The sequence below is a fragment of the Ostrinia nubilalis genome, chromosome 8, assembly GCF_963855985.1.
Source record: "Ostrinia nubilalis chromosome 8, ilOstNubi1.1, whole genome shotgun sequence".
In the NCBI taxonomy this organism is placed as follows: Eukaryota; Metazoa; Arthropoda; class Insecta; order Lepidoptera; family Crambidae; genus Ostrinia; species Ostrinia nubilalis.
This window is the reverse complement of record NC_087095.1, coordinates 9376162-9393325: the sequence shown is the minus strand read 5'-3', so window position 1 is coordinate 9393325 and position 17164 is coordinate 9376162. Positions and strand designations below refer to the sequence as shown.

At 40.3% G+C, this 17164-nt stretch overlaps 2 protein-coding genes across 2 annotated transcripts; one reads left to right on the top strand and one right to left on the bottom strand.

The window, feature by feature from the left end:
* The first annotated feature begins 27 nt into the window (after positions 1-27).
* On the top strand, positions 28-3033 carry LOC135073899 (putative defense protein 3). Its single transcript, XM_063968147.1, has 3 exons — positions 28-565; positions 1621-1831; positions 2655-3033. Exons 1-3 carry the CDS (start codon positions 253-255, stop codon positions 2743-2745), a joined length of 615 nt encoding a protein of 204 aa, XP_063824217.1. The 5' UTR covers positions 28-252; the 3' UTR covers positions 2746-3033.
* A 33-nt stretch (positions 3034-3066) lies between these two features.
* Positions 3067-16978, bottom strand: LOC135073877 (tubulin-specific chaperone D). The gene is made up of 18 exons (XM_063968102.1): positions 16427-16978; positions 16189-16348; positions 15912-16035; positions 15461-15711; positions 15097-15248; positions 13735-13942; positions 12813-13051; positions 9756-10025; positions 9216-9354; positions 8688-8870; positions 7375-7611; positions 6641-6916; positions 6223-6382; positions 5598-5850; positions 5190-5358; positions 4965-5104; positions 4622-4777; positions 3067-3397 (listed from the first exon to the last, which is right to left on the bottom strand). The coding sequence occupies exons 1-18, from the start codon at positions 16784-16786 to the stop codon at positions 3272-3274; spliced, it is 3603 nt and encodes a 1200-aa protein (XP_063824172.1). The 5' UTR covers positions 16787-16978; the 3' UTR covers positions 3067-3271.
* Positions 16979-17164: the final 186 nt, after the last annotated feature.

The following is a 17164-nucleotide window of genomic DNA, read 5'->3' as shown; positions in this document are numbered from 1 at the left end:
TATTATCTTACTTATTTTTGTTTGAGTTAATACAGTTTTTGTTTTCAATTCGACTTAATTTATTGCAATGCAATTTTGACATCCTGCGACTATAAAGAAACAAGTTGTAAATACACCCACAGACGTTTCTGGTATTATAAAGTGCACTTCATATTACATTGAGGTAGTTACACATTTGCGCAACATACACATACTGTTTCGGCACGCCTAAACCGCCGAGCAAACATTAATTGATCTGTCAACTCGTTTCAAATGTTGGTCCTTTCGAAGCGGGCTTACAAAAGCGAGCGGCGCCGCGGTCTCGCGCGCAGTCTACTATCGAGTGTATTAACCGTCGGTTACCAAAAATTACTTGATCTAAACAGTATGCTATCTAAATTGTTTGTGGTGTTAGTTCTGTGTTGGGGAGTGCAGAGTTTCCCGGATGGTGCGCCAGTGGACGCGTGCGTGAAGGATCGTCCTAACCAGCCGAACCACGGGCAGCATCGGTCGCAGCCGCTAACCACCCTGCCCTATAGGGTTGTGGCTTCTTCATCGGCTTATGGACCTAACACTCCAATTACAGGTAAAAGTGGTTGATAACATACGGATGAGATAATCCCTGATGCATCCACAACCGTTAAGGAATCTTCTCGTAAATAAATGTGAAGCATTATAGACTCCTTCTTCTACTAATCTAGATATTATCAATAGGAGTTTATAACATTATTGAAACTTATTTAAAAGCTATACCCATAAGTTTATTGGAAGTATTGGAACAAAAATTCGCAACAGGGTACTTTACCTAATTAACTAAAAAAATACGAAGCTCTAACTAAAAAAACCAAAGCCCGTATTGTCAAACGATGCTCGAAAATGTTATTATACAGGCTTGAAAATTTTCTTGAATGTTGATTCACACTTGAATGTTTGCTTTTCTTTTGCCAAGGAATGGATTTTTTAAAAAGAAAACTTACAGACGTACGGGTATTCCCTTATGTTTGTTCACGTGATCAACTCATTGATAAAAACACGCAATGAATGCCACAAGGCGAATCAAAGTTATCAATCGGTTCGAATCTTACTATGCTAACTGGACGCCATTGATAAAATCTGTAGCAACGAGTGCGTAATAGCAAAGCACATCCGCCCTTAGAGTGTATGTGGTCCACACAAGTTGTATTGCGCAAGCCCTACACTCATGGTATTGTAGGTCAGACAGCTTAAGCCAACTAGACCGGTTTAAGTATTGAACTGTCTGGTAAACAATATTGAATAAAAGTTATTTTTGTACTTAAAGGATGAATGAATCGAAGCAACCCTTCCTGTCCAGTCCCAGCTTTATTGTTATCGTTGTAAAACGCAACAAAAAGTATAAATTCTCACGCTTTTTACGTAAATATCTCTCAAGGTTATGGGGTGGCGAACTTAGAAGTATGTTTTGTAGTCGCAATGCAAGTTTTCTATCCATCTCTATAATTCAAAGCGATCTGCCGATATGGAAGACAAAGCCCCAAAAATATTTATGAGACGGTAGTGAGATGTCCTTCAGGCGTCCCAGAAGTTTGTTGATTTTGGAAATATCTAATTAAGTACTTTTACGTCTCATAATTATCTCATCTGAACCTTCGTCTATTCCAGTTACAATAGAAGGAGTGGAGCCTTTCAAAGGTTTCTTCATCCAAGCTAGATCCGTGGAAACTGACGAATGGCTGGGTTCATGGGAGCAGGCGCCAAATACTACCATTCATCCTGAGTGTGCAGCCATCACCCACGCTGACCCGCGGGAGAAGACCCGGGCGACCCTCGTATGGAAGGGACCAGCTAACTCGCAAGGCAGAGTGTACTTCACGTCAGTTCACTTTATTCACGAGTCAGTGAACATTATAATTAGACCACAGATATGAAACTACTATCCAATAGCTATTATGTGCGGGGGAGGGGATCCACCCTTCACGGTCTGACTCTTTCGACTCAAGAGGTTCTTGGTACGATTCACATAGCGTAACATCACTACATTATGTGCAGGTGATCTTTTAGTAGCGTTTGGTTAGGGCGTTGCAAGTTGGAATGCCCAAAACCCACAGGATAAAAGAAAATCAGTTATTGTTAACTGTGGTATTATTTTCGTGGTTCGAAAGGCAGCTAGATGCCATGATTTCCTCGACGAGTGTTTCATTTTGATTTTGGCTAATCGCTGCTAATGGGCTAAATTCAGTCAGACTTAATAAGGGCGTTGACCCGTGAGTCGCGTCTTAAAGTCTGTCATTAGCGCAAATCCTTTCACTCAAAGTATTGATGCAAGTTGTGCAAGGCCAATTAGCCGTCATGAGCACTTTACCTCGACCTTGGATGTGCTTCAGTTAATTACGTAATTTGAAGATACATTGCTTTCTTTTTGCGCGTTTCTTCGGAGGGAAACCGTAGACAAAGCCGTAGACCAGTCAGCGACATGTGAGGCTAGGCTTGTGTTCCGAACATCTGAGGCTCAGCTAATTCAGCTACCTCCGGTGTCAGTGTGAAGTACTATTTTTGAGACACCTGTATAGCATTATTTTACTGAGATATCCCCAACTTGAGCACGGACGCAGATCGTACAAAAAAAATGATTTTTAGCCACATATTTTTTCAGTTACGTCATGGAATATTAAAAAATGCTTTCAACTTTTTTGCAGGGGAACCGTTTTGAAGAACTACGGCACTTTCTGGGCGAATCTGATCGCAGAGGCGCCACAGGAACCCGCCCAACTTCAGTTACTTGGCTGATGTGTCGTGTGTTGCATTTCCGTAAGCATATCACTCCAACAATAGAAATGTAACGATTTCCTTTAAATGGGTGAATATTGGTTTAATAAGAGACTGTTGTCACTGTGTACTTTGATTATAAGTATTGTACTAGTTTTTATTTATTAGAAATACAAGTGTTCTTGATTTTAAGTTTTAGATGTACGAATAAAAAGAAAGAGATTAGTATAAATAAGTTTTATTATGTAGAGTTAACATAAATGCTTTTCGCAGAGTTCATTTCATTGAATAAATACAAAAAATACATTATAGAGCTAAAATATGTGAATATCTGTTAGTTACATACAAGGCTCCAGCCTTGACTGGACGCATTCACACGATTCTAGAGATTCGTTTCACGTTACGGCGTTATTACGAGTATTAAAATGCTCTAATATTCTGTGCGTTACACATAAAAAAATAATTTCAATAAGGCACTAAGCAGCAACTAAAACGTCGATTAGACGTCTTGCGGGAAGGTTAAAGCCGTATGGTAATACATTTTCGATTACGATGGAGTCTTCTGTTTCATTACTGGCCTTTTGATGTTCATCAGATCGCAAAGGTCGTTTCTAATCGGCCTCAGTTCAGCTACGTCCTTTTCCCAATCCGTTTCCGCGAGTATGGACATTATCTAGAACAAATAACTACTTTAGTATTTCTTACTAAAATAATATTCAATATGCAATATTCAATGAAGGTCATATTGAAGTACGTAAGAAATATGTCATACCTAGACTTATCTATTGATACGATTTATTTATAAAACGGAGTTGAAACTAGAAGTAATCTACTGTCAGAAGTTTTTGCAAACCTAAATATCTAGTTCACTTAAGTAAGTCCATTTGCCTCTTTAAAATTGAATAACACAGTTATGTATTATTATAACGTTTTTATAATAAACTAAACGCCACGCGGAAACAAAAGTGTGACGATCATCAAATCGGCGCGTGACGAATGATTGTTTTGCTTTCGGTAGCGTTGGTCGTGAGTTCGTGATGATGCTAGTCGTTAACGGTCACACTTCACACATAATTTAATTAGCTACTGTTATGTAACTAATGTCATGTGGACGATATTACTGAATTATCAAAAAAAAAAAGAAACAGATTGTGGTCACGTTTTGCCACAACAAGGATTAATTAAATTATTTATGTTATTTGTTATATTTCAAACCATTCCTGTAGTTAGTAGTTGACTTTATTAGCCAAAAGATAAATTATGTAAATAAATTGATATAATTCTCCATAAACGGAATTTCAGATTTTTACTGTATCTCCAGATAACCGCCGGGATAGCCTACATTTTGATTACGCAATGCCAAATGCCTTTATCCGGATATCAGGCAATGACAATATGGATTCCCTATATTACGAGTATAAACTCTAAAACAATTTAAAAAACTCTATAACTATTAAAACGGTTAAAACATTGTGAATGTGTAAACGGGACGGATGTCTCGAGCTGACCTAAGGACTTGCTGCTGACGCAATCACCCACATACATAATACAAATTAGACTCTAATGACTAGAGAATGCTACATAACTGATCTGCTCAATGTTGTCAGCAGCCACAAAGCGTCGATGTAGCTTCACTTAGCAGTCTGCGTAGTACCACAGGTAGTACCGGTATAAATGATGAGCTGACCTAACGATTTGATACTGACGGCACTGCCTACCTAAGGATACCTACATACTTAACATTTTATAACAACGCAGCTGACATGGTCGATGGCTCGATGCTGTCAGCGGGAAAGTAAAGACACCGCAGAGCGTCACAACTTGACGTAGGGATTTGCTGCTGACGGAACCACCTACCTAAGAATACCTACACATCAGATATAACTACGTAGCTGACCTGATCGATGTTGTCAGCGGGTGCGGAACACACGTCGCCGTAGAGCGTCAGCGCCTCGTAGAGACGCGCGGCAGCGCAGCGCCGCACGTAGCGGTCCGCGTAGCACAGGTAGATCACTAGCTGACCGAGCGACTTGCTGCTGACGGAACCGCCCACCTAAGGATTTACATACAATTTGAATTTAATTTATGGAAAAGATATTTTATTCTTTGCAAGCGCCGCGGCGCGCGGGAGTGAGCATAGCCACGATTTAAAAATGTTCGCATCATTGAATAGCAATAGTAATAGCTATTAAGATCCATTTAGCATCTATAACGGCTGCCAAATGATGTGATAATAATACCTGAATAAGTTGACACAGAACGTTGATGGAATCCAACAGTTTGTAGATATTCTTTCCACCCCTAAGTTCTAATTGCAAGTATTTTAACACGTCCATTGCGAAAGTCGACTCTGGGTCTTCTAATATAGGGCCTATTGAACCTAAAATACCAAACACACATTACACTTTTCATCACTTCCAGGTTTCAAGTAGGTAAATAGTATAAAAGTATGAAGATTGTCGTACCTGAACTTAGCAGCCTATCTAAGAAATTAAATATAGGTCCAGTGATTCTCTTCACGTGCAAATTGTCAGCAAACACTTTGATGATAGTATCACAGATTGATTTCAACATAGCTTTGTTGTCATGTAGAGTATTTAGATATGCGTAGAGAGATTGCGTCGTGTGTTTTACCTGAAAAACAAAATAGATTTGTAACTTTAAATTAAACTTTCTTTAATTTAATTTGTAACAAGGTAGGATATAGTCAAAAGATTTTGAAAATATTGTAATTTTTAATGGCAAAGTTTCTACAGATATAATAACTGACACCGTTTTTAAAACTATCTTCACTGCGAGTGTTGTATTTTTCAGATTGAACAAGAATAATCGTAGATGAAAATAAATAATAATAAATCTACGAAATTACTTACCAAGCTTTCAGTCAACTCCCCTCCACTCACGATCAGGCCTTTGATGACGTTATACCTATACTCATCGTATGTCAGAAGCTGTACGAATCTCGGCATAGTATGTCCGGGGAACAACCACAGTACTACATTGGAGTTCTCGCTCGTGGCTTGTTCGGCTTCATCTTCGGGCTCTTTCGGTTTCAGTTCGACCTCCTCGGAGGGGAATATGCGCTTGAGTGCGTCGTGTTGCGGAATGTTTGTGATGATTGGGTCACTGCGAATAAATGTAGTTGGTGGAATATAAGTCCGTTTAGATATAAAGTTACGAAAGGGCGTGAACTTTTTCACAAATCGTATCACAGTAAGTATAGACTAATAAAAAATTATCAATATATTATTATGTTCATAACAGCCCGACCAAACTACAGGCTGACAAAGACTGTAGTCTGGGTGGACCTTAAATGATTCTAATACATTAATTATAATAATAATAATAAATATTTATTTGCAAAAAACATGGTACAATTTTGTTATTACATATACATACTAATTAAGGCATTAAATCGAAAAAGTAGGTGGCACATATTGAGTTGGTGTGAATTTAAGTATTGTATGGTACCTTTACCTACAGAGGTTAATAACTTACTTATAAATTAAAGAAGTAAAGATCCTCCCGGCATGAGCCCTAGTCCTGTCGATTTTCTCAACAGCTTGCTGAGCTATTCCGCACATTATGTTCTTTATGATCTCTGGCGAGTTCAAGTGAGGAGCTTCTACGGCGCATTGGCGGCAGATAGATAGCAATCCTGAATTGGGAAACTTATATTAGTTAAAATAAGAAGCAAACATTTAATAGAATGAATTTCATGCACGATAATTTTCGCCTAAATATGAAGAAAGAAAGTAAAGAAAAAAATAATGAAAGAAAAAAAGATGACTGCATCAAGTAGTTACAACGTCAACGTCATAAAAAAAGAGAAATGTAAAGGTTATTAGCATTACGATTTTCAAGTACGAATTTAAATTTAACATTTTTGTTATTGATTATTTAAACTAAAACTTACCAGTCATACTGGCTTCCCTGACCCACGCGCCAATATCGCCCCTCATATCAATAGTATACTCTGCCAGACATTCCAAAAGCGCCCCAACAATCTTTCCGGCGTATTTCTCCACGCCGCCCACTATGCCCTGCGTCTGACACACATCGGTTAAACCTGACACCGCGTCCCGACGACCTTCGGCCCACTTTTGTGTACCTTCAGTGACTCTGGTACACTCGATAAGGGAATGTATTATCAGTTCTTGATGCTCGGCTAGCACGAATTTTGGCAATGAACCTGCAAGAATTATTTTGTATATGAACTAAACTAAAGTATAAGTGAACAGATTTTAGTTTGTTTGTCTTTTGACGGGCAATATTTAATTTTGATAAGAAATAAATAGTGAAGGCCGCATACCACCTAACTACTGGACCACGCATCTGGCCAGCAAGAAAGTTACTTCTTCGTTTTTACAGTAAAAAATGAGAAGACCTCAATGAGGGTTTTCGCGAATGAAAAATCCGCCAGATGGCAATACGTAGACGCGAGGTCCAAATGCTGCATGATTGGTTACATGACATTGACAGATATGTCAAAATCCACCAATCACGCAGCAGTCAGACCCCACATCCACGTCCCGCCATCTAGCGGATCTTTTATTCCCCTCATTGAAATATCTCTCGTAAGGTGTAGTGTTGTATTCGTTCTATAAAATTATAAGCGCGAAAAGAAAGGCGGGAAAAACGATTACCAACCTACAGCCCGAGAGAATCCCATCCTCAGCACAAGACCATTGACAGAAGAGCTTCTCAACTGCTCGCAGTACTTTTCGATCAGCTCCTTTCGCTTCTCCTTCGCAGTCTTGTCTCCGTACATCAGGTTGTCGTCACGCAAGTACTGGTCGAACACTAGAGGCAGCGCAATTATTGCCTTCTCGCGTATAGCTTGCACCTCGTGTGAGAGACATTCTTCGAGCAAGTTTAGCCATTCGTCTGGAAAGAGTAAAATTGTCATTTAGTGTGCAAGTGTAAACAGTTTTCATTTCTTACAAAACCAGTTTCACACAGAACGTATGTAAAATTTTTTGAACTGAATCCGTCTTCGCAACATTTTTCATTGCTGTTCCATTCCTATTGGTCGTACGTAGCGTGATTTTATATAGCCTAAAGTTTTCCTCGATATCCAACAAAAACGATTTTTCAAATCGGACCATTAGTTCCTGTGATTAGCGCGTTCAACCAGAGAAAGAAGCTCTTCAGTTTTACAATGTTAGTCTATTAAGTAAAACGAAATTTCGTGCAGAATGTATGACCTATTCTTGAGCTCAAAATATTGGGCCTCAATTTTCTTAGGTCCCCGTAAGTACCTATGGTACGAGCTATGTGCCCCGCCCACTGCCACTTGATTTTAGCAATTCTGCGAGCTATGTCGGTCACTTTGGTTCTCCTGCGGATCTCCTCATTTCTGATTCGATCACGCTGGGAAACTCGAAACATGGCCCGCTCCATCGCCCTTTGGGTGACCTTGAGCCTTCTTATGAGGCCCATAGTAAGCGACCACGTTTCAGATCCATATATCAGCACTGGAAACACATACTGCTCGAAGACTTTTGTCTTGAGACACTGCGGTATTTAGGACGTGAGTATATTGCGTAGCTTCCCAAACGCTGCCCAGCCGAGTTGGATTCGACGATTGACCTCTTTCTCGAAGTTGGCCCTACCTAACTGGACTGTTTGTCCCAGGTATACATAATTGTCAATAACTTCGAGTGTAGAGTCTCCAACCTTCAAAGGAGTGGGTGCGACACGGACATTAGACATGATTTTTGTCTTGTCCATGTTCATGTCAACGGACGATGGCCGTTGGGGCAGAAAAGTTCTTGAGTGGCGACCACGGGCTGGAAGACGTAGCGTGGGCAGGCCTCCTACTAGGTGGACCGACGATCTGGTAAAGGTCGCGGGAAGAGCCTGGATGCGGGCAGCGCAGGACCGTGCATTGTGGAAAACCTTGGAGGACACCTTTGTCCAGCAGTGGACGTCATTTGGCTGAAACGAACGAACGAACGAACCTATGGTAGCAGAAGCGTGGTAGGGCGCGGCGGCTCGCGCGAGCGCGCTGATGCACTGGCAGCAGGCCTGGCGCATGAGCTCGCCGCCCAGACCTCGGAACTGCTGCCGCTGACGCAGCCGCGTCACAAGCGAACGGACGGACTCCGATATGTCTTGGGATATCAGCGAATCTGCGGTCTTGCCTGTAACATCACAAAATTCAATTAAATGTTTTCGCATTCCTTAAAAGTCTGAAATACATAGCTGAGTAAGGCCCGGTTTTCATTGAAACGGGGAGGAGAGGATACGAGAGTTGTTTATTTATTTATATTAGAGAAACAATTTTGATACAGACAAATGATCACACAAAAAATAGGACAGAAATCAGCAGTTTCCACGTTTTTGTGTTTTGAATAACCAATCAGATATCATTAGTTCCATATCTCCTCTCCGATTAGCTTTGGTTCCGATATCTGACTGCTTATTCAAAACACATATCCGCTCATTTCCGCTTTGATGGAAACTGGACCTTATCAAAGTGTACATACCGTCGGACAATTTGACTTGCGACAGGGCGTAAATGACTTCCCCGATTGCAAGTATAGCGCCGTGACGTACGTTCAAATCGATTGACTCAGTCTTCACGACGAGTTTTGGTAAGATTACCGTAGCCACATACTCAGGAATCTGAAGCAAATAGAAGAAATTAATACGAACCTCGACGAACATAACTTGTATGCAAAAAAATATAAAAAAAAACAGACAAACTTACTTTAGACATTTTCAAGTAAACAATGCAGTTCAAATCATAAATGAGGTGTTGTGGTGTATTAAAACTAATACACTTTAATAAAAATAAACATAAAAAATGCCTAACCTAGCTAACGCTAAAAATAAAATGATAGATTGTCACTGGTGACAAATGTGACTTTTTTTTAGAAAAAGAATTTTGCTGATGGCCTGACAGAAAAGTTTTTATGCTGAAATAAAAAGTTTAATCAAGAAACATAAGCTTACTGGTAAAGCCAAGTTCAGATGTGTGTTACCATTTTTTGCGTTCGCGTTAAAATACAATGACGAAATAATACCTTGAAAGTAAGTTTATTCAGCGCCTTCGCCGCAATTTCTCTGATCGCACAGTCCCAATGTTCGACTTTCAAGTCGACCAGGTGATCCACTAGCGGCTGTGTGTACTCAGGGTAGGACGCCACTGTCGGTGCGATGACTAAGTACGCGTTGTTTCTGGGCCCAACGGACTGGAAGTCAGCGGTGATTAGGACGTCTATTCCATGGGGGAACATGCCGTGACGACCGACGTTCTCTTGGTACGCCGCTGAGGCAGCGCGGCGACAGTTTATCTGATAAGAGAACAAAGTGTTATTGCAGCGTTGTTCTCACATTTTCTAACATGAAATGTCATTGAACAGAAACTTAATGCCTTAGGATATTCTTCCCCCGATATACTTGCAAGGTACAAATATTAGAGTTACTTAAGGCCGGGTAGCAGAGAAAATGGCGAAAATGAGGTTTTCATTTTTAATTTTTGAGGTACTAAACAGTAAAATTAAAGGCTAAGATTTTTATTGGGCATAGTTGAGGATATTTTCTAGGGCTATTAACGGATGGAAACACGATTTGATGAAGTTGACTCGATAGAATATATTCCCAAAGTTACCTCTATTCGTTTTCTATTTATGGTTTTATTTTTAAAATAAGCGATTTGAGATTCTAAATCTTTTACTAAACTAAAGTTCAGAAATAACTTGAGGGCTTTTAACGGATGAAATTTTTATATTGCGTCTTATTTAGTTACTATGTTAAAAAATGTGGAAAAAATCGTCCATGACGGCTTGGACAATCTCAATCAGTCGCGCGGTGGCGCTTACGGAGGACGGACGCGTGTCAGTTTTTTGGCCGTGACAGTTCGCGATTTGTCAATATTTTTGACAATGATGACTTTGATGAGTCACAGTATAATAATATCAGTGTTACTGGAGAAAGCTTAAATTTTTGATAATTAAGAATTATAAATTTTGTCTACCTATTGAAATTTAATCGTTCGCATCCTTTTAAACGAAGACTCTACTCATGATACATATTACATTCCTCAAATATGAGACAAAACCAATGAGTTAAAATTACATTTTAATAGTACCTACATACAATCGTCTTACACTCTTTAGAAGAGCACACTGACACAAATAAATAATAAAAAATACTGTCTAAGGTCTGTAGCTAAAGGTCTAAGCTGTAAGATAGAAGAATCTTCTAGCCAAAAAGATGGCAGATGCAGCAGATGTTAACGGATTTAAAACTGGAGTTCATATGACTCCTTGTAGACTTGAGTCTCTAGAGCGTCCCTTCCTCCACCATGCGTAAGAATGTTTCAAAAATACTGTCTAAGGTCTGTAGCTAAAGGTCTAAGCTGCAAGATGGAAGAATCTTCTACCCAAAAAGATGGCAGATGCAGCAGATGTCAACGGATTTAAAACTGGAGTTCATATGACTCCTTGTAGACTTAAGTGTCTAGAGCGTCCCTTCCTCCACCATGCGTAAGAATTTTCAAAAAAATACTGTCTAAGGTCTGTAGCTAAAGGTCTAAGCCGTAAGATAGAAGAATCTTATAGCCAAAAACATGGCAGATGCAGCAGATATCAACGGATTTAAAACTGGAGTTCATGTGTATCCTTGTAGTTTTGAGTCTCTAGAGCAGTGGTTCTTAACCTTTAAGTCATGAGGGACCATTTTACCAAATTTCTGTCTTGTCAGGGACCACCTCATAATCGGTCAAAACCAGTTTGACTGCAAAAATCAGTTAAAAGTGGTTTTGACCAAGATGTGCAAGTGCACATCGTGGACCACTTGGAATGCCTCCAGGGACCACCAGTGGTCCGCGGACCACCGGTTAAGAACCACTGCTCTAGAGCGTCCCTTCCTCCACCATGCGTAAGAATGTTTCAAAAATACTGTCTAAGGTCTGTCTGTAGCTAAAGGTCTAAGCTGCAAGATAAAAGAATCTTCTAGCCAATAACTTTAAAACTATAATTTGAACGAATTTTGCTATTAGTGGACTTTCTGCTCACGATGGACTAATTATCTGCTATACTCTCGACTCTCTAAAGCACAAAATTTATAAAAATTTTGCTGCGGTAATGCACTCCAGGTAACAGTGTGTGATGCTTATTGCTCATAGTGATTTTCGATACAGAGCCCCGTACATACGTTATACATAAATTATGGAAAGAAAACACCCAGACCAATACAAACAAATATGTATGCAATTTTAGTATGTAGTATGATATTTTTATTTATTAACAAACAAAAAGACTGAACAAAATTGATGCGTGTACTGATTAATGTAATTAACCACATGCAAATTAAGCTTTGTGAATTGCAACAACTATAATTTATTATCCAAGCTCTAAATAATCGCTACTACGAGTAACTGATCATAAAATGTTTTTCCAATCGCTCAAGCTCCCGAGGATCTACCGATAGGTCGGGTGACGTAATCTTGAAATTCTTTTAGCCGGCGCGGAACTTCCGGAAGGTTGGGTGACGCCATGCCTCTTTGAACCGTGTTTACTTTGGCAGTTATTTCTATATTTATTAGATTCTAAAATATATTCCCAAAAATTTTGAAAGTTGTTTTAATTTGTATCACTTGGATATGATTTGTATTAGAAAGTGCTGTGAGTGTGACGCTTGAACGGAAGGAAGTCAACCTAACCTAACCAACTGCGTATTTCTATACTGTGTAGCCGCGAGAGCTCTTTGGCGCGCTGTCTTCGGCGAAGTATTGCGCGCGCAGATTTTGACAGCGCGAAATACCTACTTTAGCAGAAATACCAAGCCTTAAGGCACTTTTTGGCACATTTTTTTAATCTATTTTCATGATTACTGTGCCATAAGAATGTAGATTTTCAATAATTGGCCATAATAAAAACTGACCGACTTGCAAAATATGAGATAAAATTGTGAAACCTCTGGCTTTGTCAGCAATCATATTGGCCACTTGTTAATAGCCTGATTGAGAACGAATCAATCAGATAAAAATACAACTAGATTTTACAGTTCCAAAAAAAGATATCTGGCAGATCTAATTATCTGTCAGGGAGTTAATCAGCAAGTGCCGTAAAACGTACCTCTCTATCAAAACACGCGGTAGCAATCAGCGCATTAGCCAACGTAGTCGCATGCGGCGCTAGCGCTAGCGCGTCATAGGCCCGTGCGAAGGCCCACGCGGCGTGACACGCGGAGTCCCGCGCCGCGCGCCCTCCGCCGCCGCTGCCGCAAGACGCCCGCGGCTCGTCCCGCGCTAGTGCCGCCACTACTGCGGATATTCCCGCGCCTACTTGCTGCGGGGTTAGCAGGCCGCGCCGAGCTGCGGGTGAGAAATGAGGTATTAAGCGGAGTGTGAATAGGGGCGGGGTTACAAATTGGGGCGGAGCTAGGAGCTACTTATGTAGCTTCTTCTTCTTTTCGTGTAGACAACAAACCTACAGTGTCAGCCCAAAACTCCGCCACAAGAGTGGCGTTGTCAGTAGCACTCATCAAATCTTCCTGAGTGCAGTTGCTTGGGCACTCAGGGCATGACATCAGGTGCTTCATCGACTGGGGAACAAAACCGCACCTGCACTCCATGTTTAAGCCATCCAAGAATCCCCACCTGACCAGATTGTCCTTACTACGGCCAACCTGCGTCCGAAGTCTATTTAAAGACTTCCAGGTAAGCCAGGGGAGCTCATGTCCAGGTGGAGGACTCTCAGACACAGGGACAAAAGGGCAGGGGAGATCAGCTCTCTCGCGCCATAACCTGCATCTCTCTTTTGACCGATCGTCATGAAGGAGACTTATGTAGCTGAAAATTATTTGTCGTATCCGTCTCTTTCTATCAGCACGTTTTCGGTTGCTTCTCCTAAAACCTAAGTGACCTAACCTACCAACCTACCAAATTTTGGAGAAGAGCTGTAATGCATAGAGTTCAATGCATTTAATTTACCACAAGTTTTGCTGAAGTGTTCAAAAAGTACAAAATCATTATTTAATGTTTAGAAAATAACTTACCCAGCTCAGCTAGTGCCATACAACCACCGTGCCAGGCAGCCTCTCGCTCGTTCTCCGCGAACAACCCTAGTACACACTCGCACACGTCGGCCGCTGCCAACGCGGGTAGTCGCGCGCCGATGCGGCCCACGCCTTTGGCCGCCGACCACCGGACCACTGTGTCGTCGTCGCGAAGGGAACACAGAAGGAGCTCTACTACGTCTTCCACCTGAAGGATAATAACAAAGTCGTAAGCACTGGGAGCATAGAAGCAGCGTGACTGCATTTACACCGATATAATATGAAATAGTAGCTGTAATGGTTGGCAACACTGCGGCGGCCATATTTAATCTCAATTAAGAAAAAGCGGAAGACAGACATTGTTGGTTGTACAAGTTGTGGTGTAATAAGAAGAATAAAACCCCAAGTGTTAATAATAACATCAGCATTTTATTTAAATATCAGACCTACATATAATACACTAGCTGACCCGGCGAACTTTGTTCCGCCTTAATGGCAATAAATAAGCAGACTTTTTTTTAATTTCGAACGGGATAAAAAGTATCCTATGTCCTTCTCCTGGCTCTAAACTACCTCCCTGACAATTTTCAGCTAAATCGGTTCAGCCGTTCTTGAGTTATAAGTGGTGTAACTAACACGACTTTCTTTTATATATATAGATGGCGCAGCCGGCTTCAAGAACCATTAAGAAGTTATGAAAACTGACGAAAATCACGATACGAAAAACCACTCCAAAGACGTGCAAGAAACATTGCAAGAAACCGAAGAAATGGGCACTCCTCTCGAATTCAAAATGCCTCAACCACTTCAAATGGACTCTGTAGGTGACGTGCTTACGAGGTGGAGAAATTTTAAGCAACAATTAGCAGTATTCCTATTGGCATCCGGTTTGGAAAAAGTCACAGAAAAAAGAAAGTCCGCCATTTTACTGAACTGCATAGGCGAGGAGGGACAAAACATCTACTTCAATATACTGAAGAAATCAGAAGAAACACCTAAATATGAAGATTTGCTAAGAGAATTTGATACTTACTTAATAGTAGCTAGTATTTTACAGTGCTGCTCGCATCCAGGTACTTCCCACGACCTTCACCAGGTCGTCGGTTTACCTAGTCGGGGGCGTTATGGAAATCCTTCGGGGAGACCTTTGTCCAGCAGCAGTGGACAGTTGTTTTTCTTATAACTGGATGAAGTTAGACACTGTCCAGTCATAGAACCTGATTTTTTTTTAGATTTGAGTTTTGACATTGTAATGTAAAAAACTTTCAGTTCCAAGTTTGTTTATTTACAAGTATAGAACATTGGATGCTTAATTTCTATAGAAAAAATTTACAGGTGAGATTAGTAACTAAAATTAAGTACCTCTTGAGGAATATCCTGGTCGTCATCATCAGGGGGCGCCGTGATGGGCTCAGTGTCGCCGGCAGCTGCCACTCCGCCCAACGTCACGGCCAGCGAGCGGGAGCCTCGTGTGTAGCGCCAGGAGGCGACGCGAGGTCGCAGGAATGTTAAACCTGTGGGTTAAAACACTATGCCACACCTAAATCACAAAACATAAGGCACCCAGCCTTAGGATTGTTGTTCGTATTTCACCTAGAGAATCTTCCCATATTTGTCATACAGCATCACAGACGCAAATGTTTCAACAGTCATCATACTTTCAGTTATAATTGTCACAAGACTTCTGAACATTCTACTCTACATTTATAGAAGGTGAAAGACTTACCTATTCTTTGCACAATTTTGACACCATACTTTCTGACAAGCATAGCATTATGTTGCTTGTAGTTTTGAGTTGTTACCCACTCAAGTAGTTTACTTGCAAATGGCAGAAGATCATCCCTCTTGCCATGTTTGAGCACAGCTGCCACGGCAGCCAGGACTCCATAATGAATGGTCTCCTCCTCTTTCAAATTGGAATGCAACTCACAGGCCCAGTCAAAAAATGCACCCATATACAATTCCTTTACATCTGACCTGTAACAACATAGAATAGTGAAATAATACTACTGCTATTTAAAGTGCACATTCATCAACAGAGAAAAAATAATGGTCACCCACTTAGTATCATCCTGGCATGTTACTGCCAAGACACTGATTTTCAGTGGGTGCCGTTTGTATGCAGGTAAAGTTTAATATTTAACATTATTTATCTGAGTGTCTATGAGTTCTTTTACCTTATAAGAAACTTAGAAGCTAAATAAGCACTGGCTTCAGCACATGAATCTCTGCTTAGGGCATAAGTCTTGCATATGTTAAAAATCCTTTCCATTACTGTAAGTTTTTTGGATGTTCCTGCATCTGCAAAAGATGTATTTACATTAAAACCATAAATAGTAACACACATACTTGAATATGCACAGTAGAACTTGAATACAGTGAGAATTATATTGCAGTTTCAAGATAAAATCATTTCTTTATTTGAAATAAAAAAAAAATAGGAATGTCACATACCAGGCTGTCCAGGAGCAAATCCATCTAGTCTGCTCATATGAAATGGGATGATCACCACAATAGAGAGCCATAGCAGGAGCACAAATCTGCTCCGCCAAGTCTCTTTGTCGTTTGGATCTTGCGCCTCCAAGTATGTCAATACTGTTAGCAAGTCTGAAACCTAAAATCTCAAATGTAGTCCATCACTTTAAGCTAAACTACACCAAAACTAATGTTTAAGATGAAGAATATTACTCACCTCATGAGGCAAATGTCTAATCACCACTTTATATCCTCTAACTCTTATAATCTGGTACATGTAGTTAAAAGTCGCATGTTTCAGCTCAAACGGAGAGTCTTTATCTTTGATCAGTTCCAAAAACTTGCCCAAAATCTTATCTAAGTGGGGATCAAGTAGATGGGGCTGTTCATAATACTGTTTCAGTATAGTGTACAATTTATCGTATTCCACTTCTACTGCTGGCGTATTATAGATATTTTTCAGATTATCTATCATGTTTATTACATCTTCTACTTCGGAAAAGTGCTCTAGAGCACACCCGAGACCAATATTATCACATTCGTCATCCCGGTTCATGTCGGCATCTAGCCCGACCATTTTGACGATTATTTCCTCTTATCCACGCCAGGAATTATTATAGGAAATTCAAAACACCTTTATTTATGAGTAAAAGATTAACCGTACTCAAGAAAGCATGCAAAAATAGCTTGTGAAAGACTTTTTAACAGAAAACAAAGAATAAATCAGAGTGGAAACCACACAAACAAAATTCTTTTTTTGACAGTGACAACTGACAGTAATGACCGAATGACAAGACAAATGACATTCTGTACTGGGGGTCTATTCTAATATCTCATACATGGTCCTAGAATATCACTTAGTATTGTTATCTGTGACTGTGATATTACATAAAATACTTCGTTCCATATAATAGTACGGATGGCAACTGGCAACACTTTCAATCAAACGTTCAAA

What these genes read in the sequence shown, in the direction of transcription:
- LOC135073899 (XM_063968147.1), top strand. Translation starts at nt 253, where the DNA reads ATGTTGGTCCTTTCGAAGCGGGCTTACAAAAGCGAGCGGCGCCGCGGT. An exon ending in ACCTAACACTCCAATTACAG is followed by an intron (nt 566 to 1,620) that starts GTAAAAGTGGTT and finishes CGTCTATTCCAG; the next exon opens with TTACAATAGAAGGAGTGGAG. An exon ending in CAAGGCAGAGTGTACTTCAC is followed by an intron (nt 1,832 to 2,654) that starts GTCAGTTCACTT and finishes ACTTTTTTGCAG; the next exon opens with GGGAACCGTTTTGAAGAACT.
- LOC135073877 (XM_063968102.1), bottom strand. Translation starts at nt 16,786, where the DNA reads ATGGTCGGGCTAGATGCCGACATGAACCGGGATGACGAATGTGATAAT. An exon ending in TTAGACATTTGCCTCATGAG is followed by an intron (nt 16,349 to 16,426) that starts GTGAGTAATATT and finishes TTGAGATTTTAG; the next exon opens with GTTTCAGACTTGCTAACAGT. An exon ending in CCGCTGACAACATCGATCAG is followed by an intron (nt 3,398 to 4,621) that starts GTCAGCTACGTA and finishes TATTTGTTCTAG; the next exon opens with ATAATGTCCATACTCGCGGA.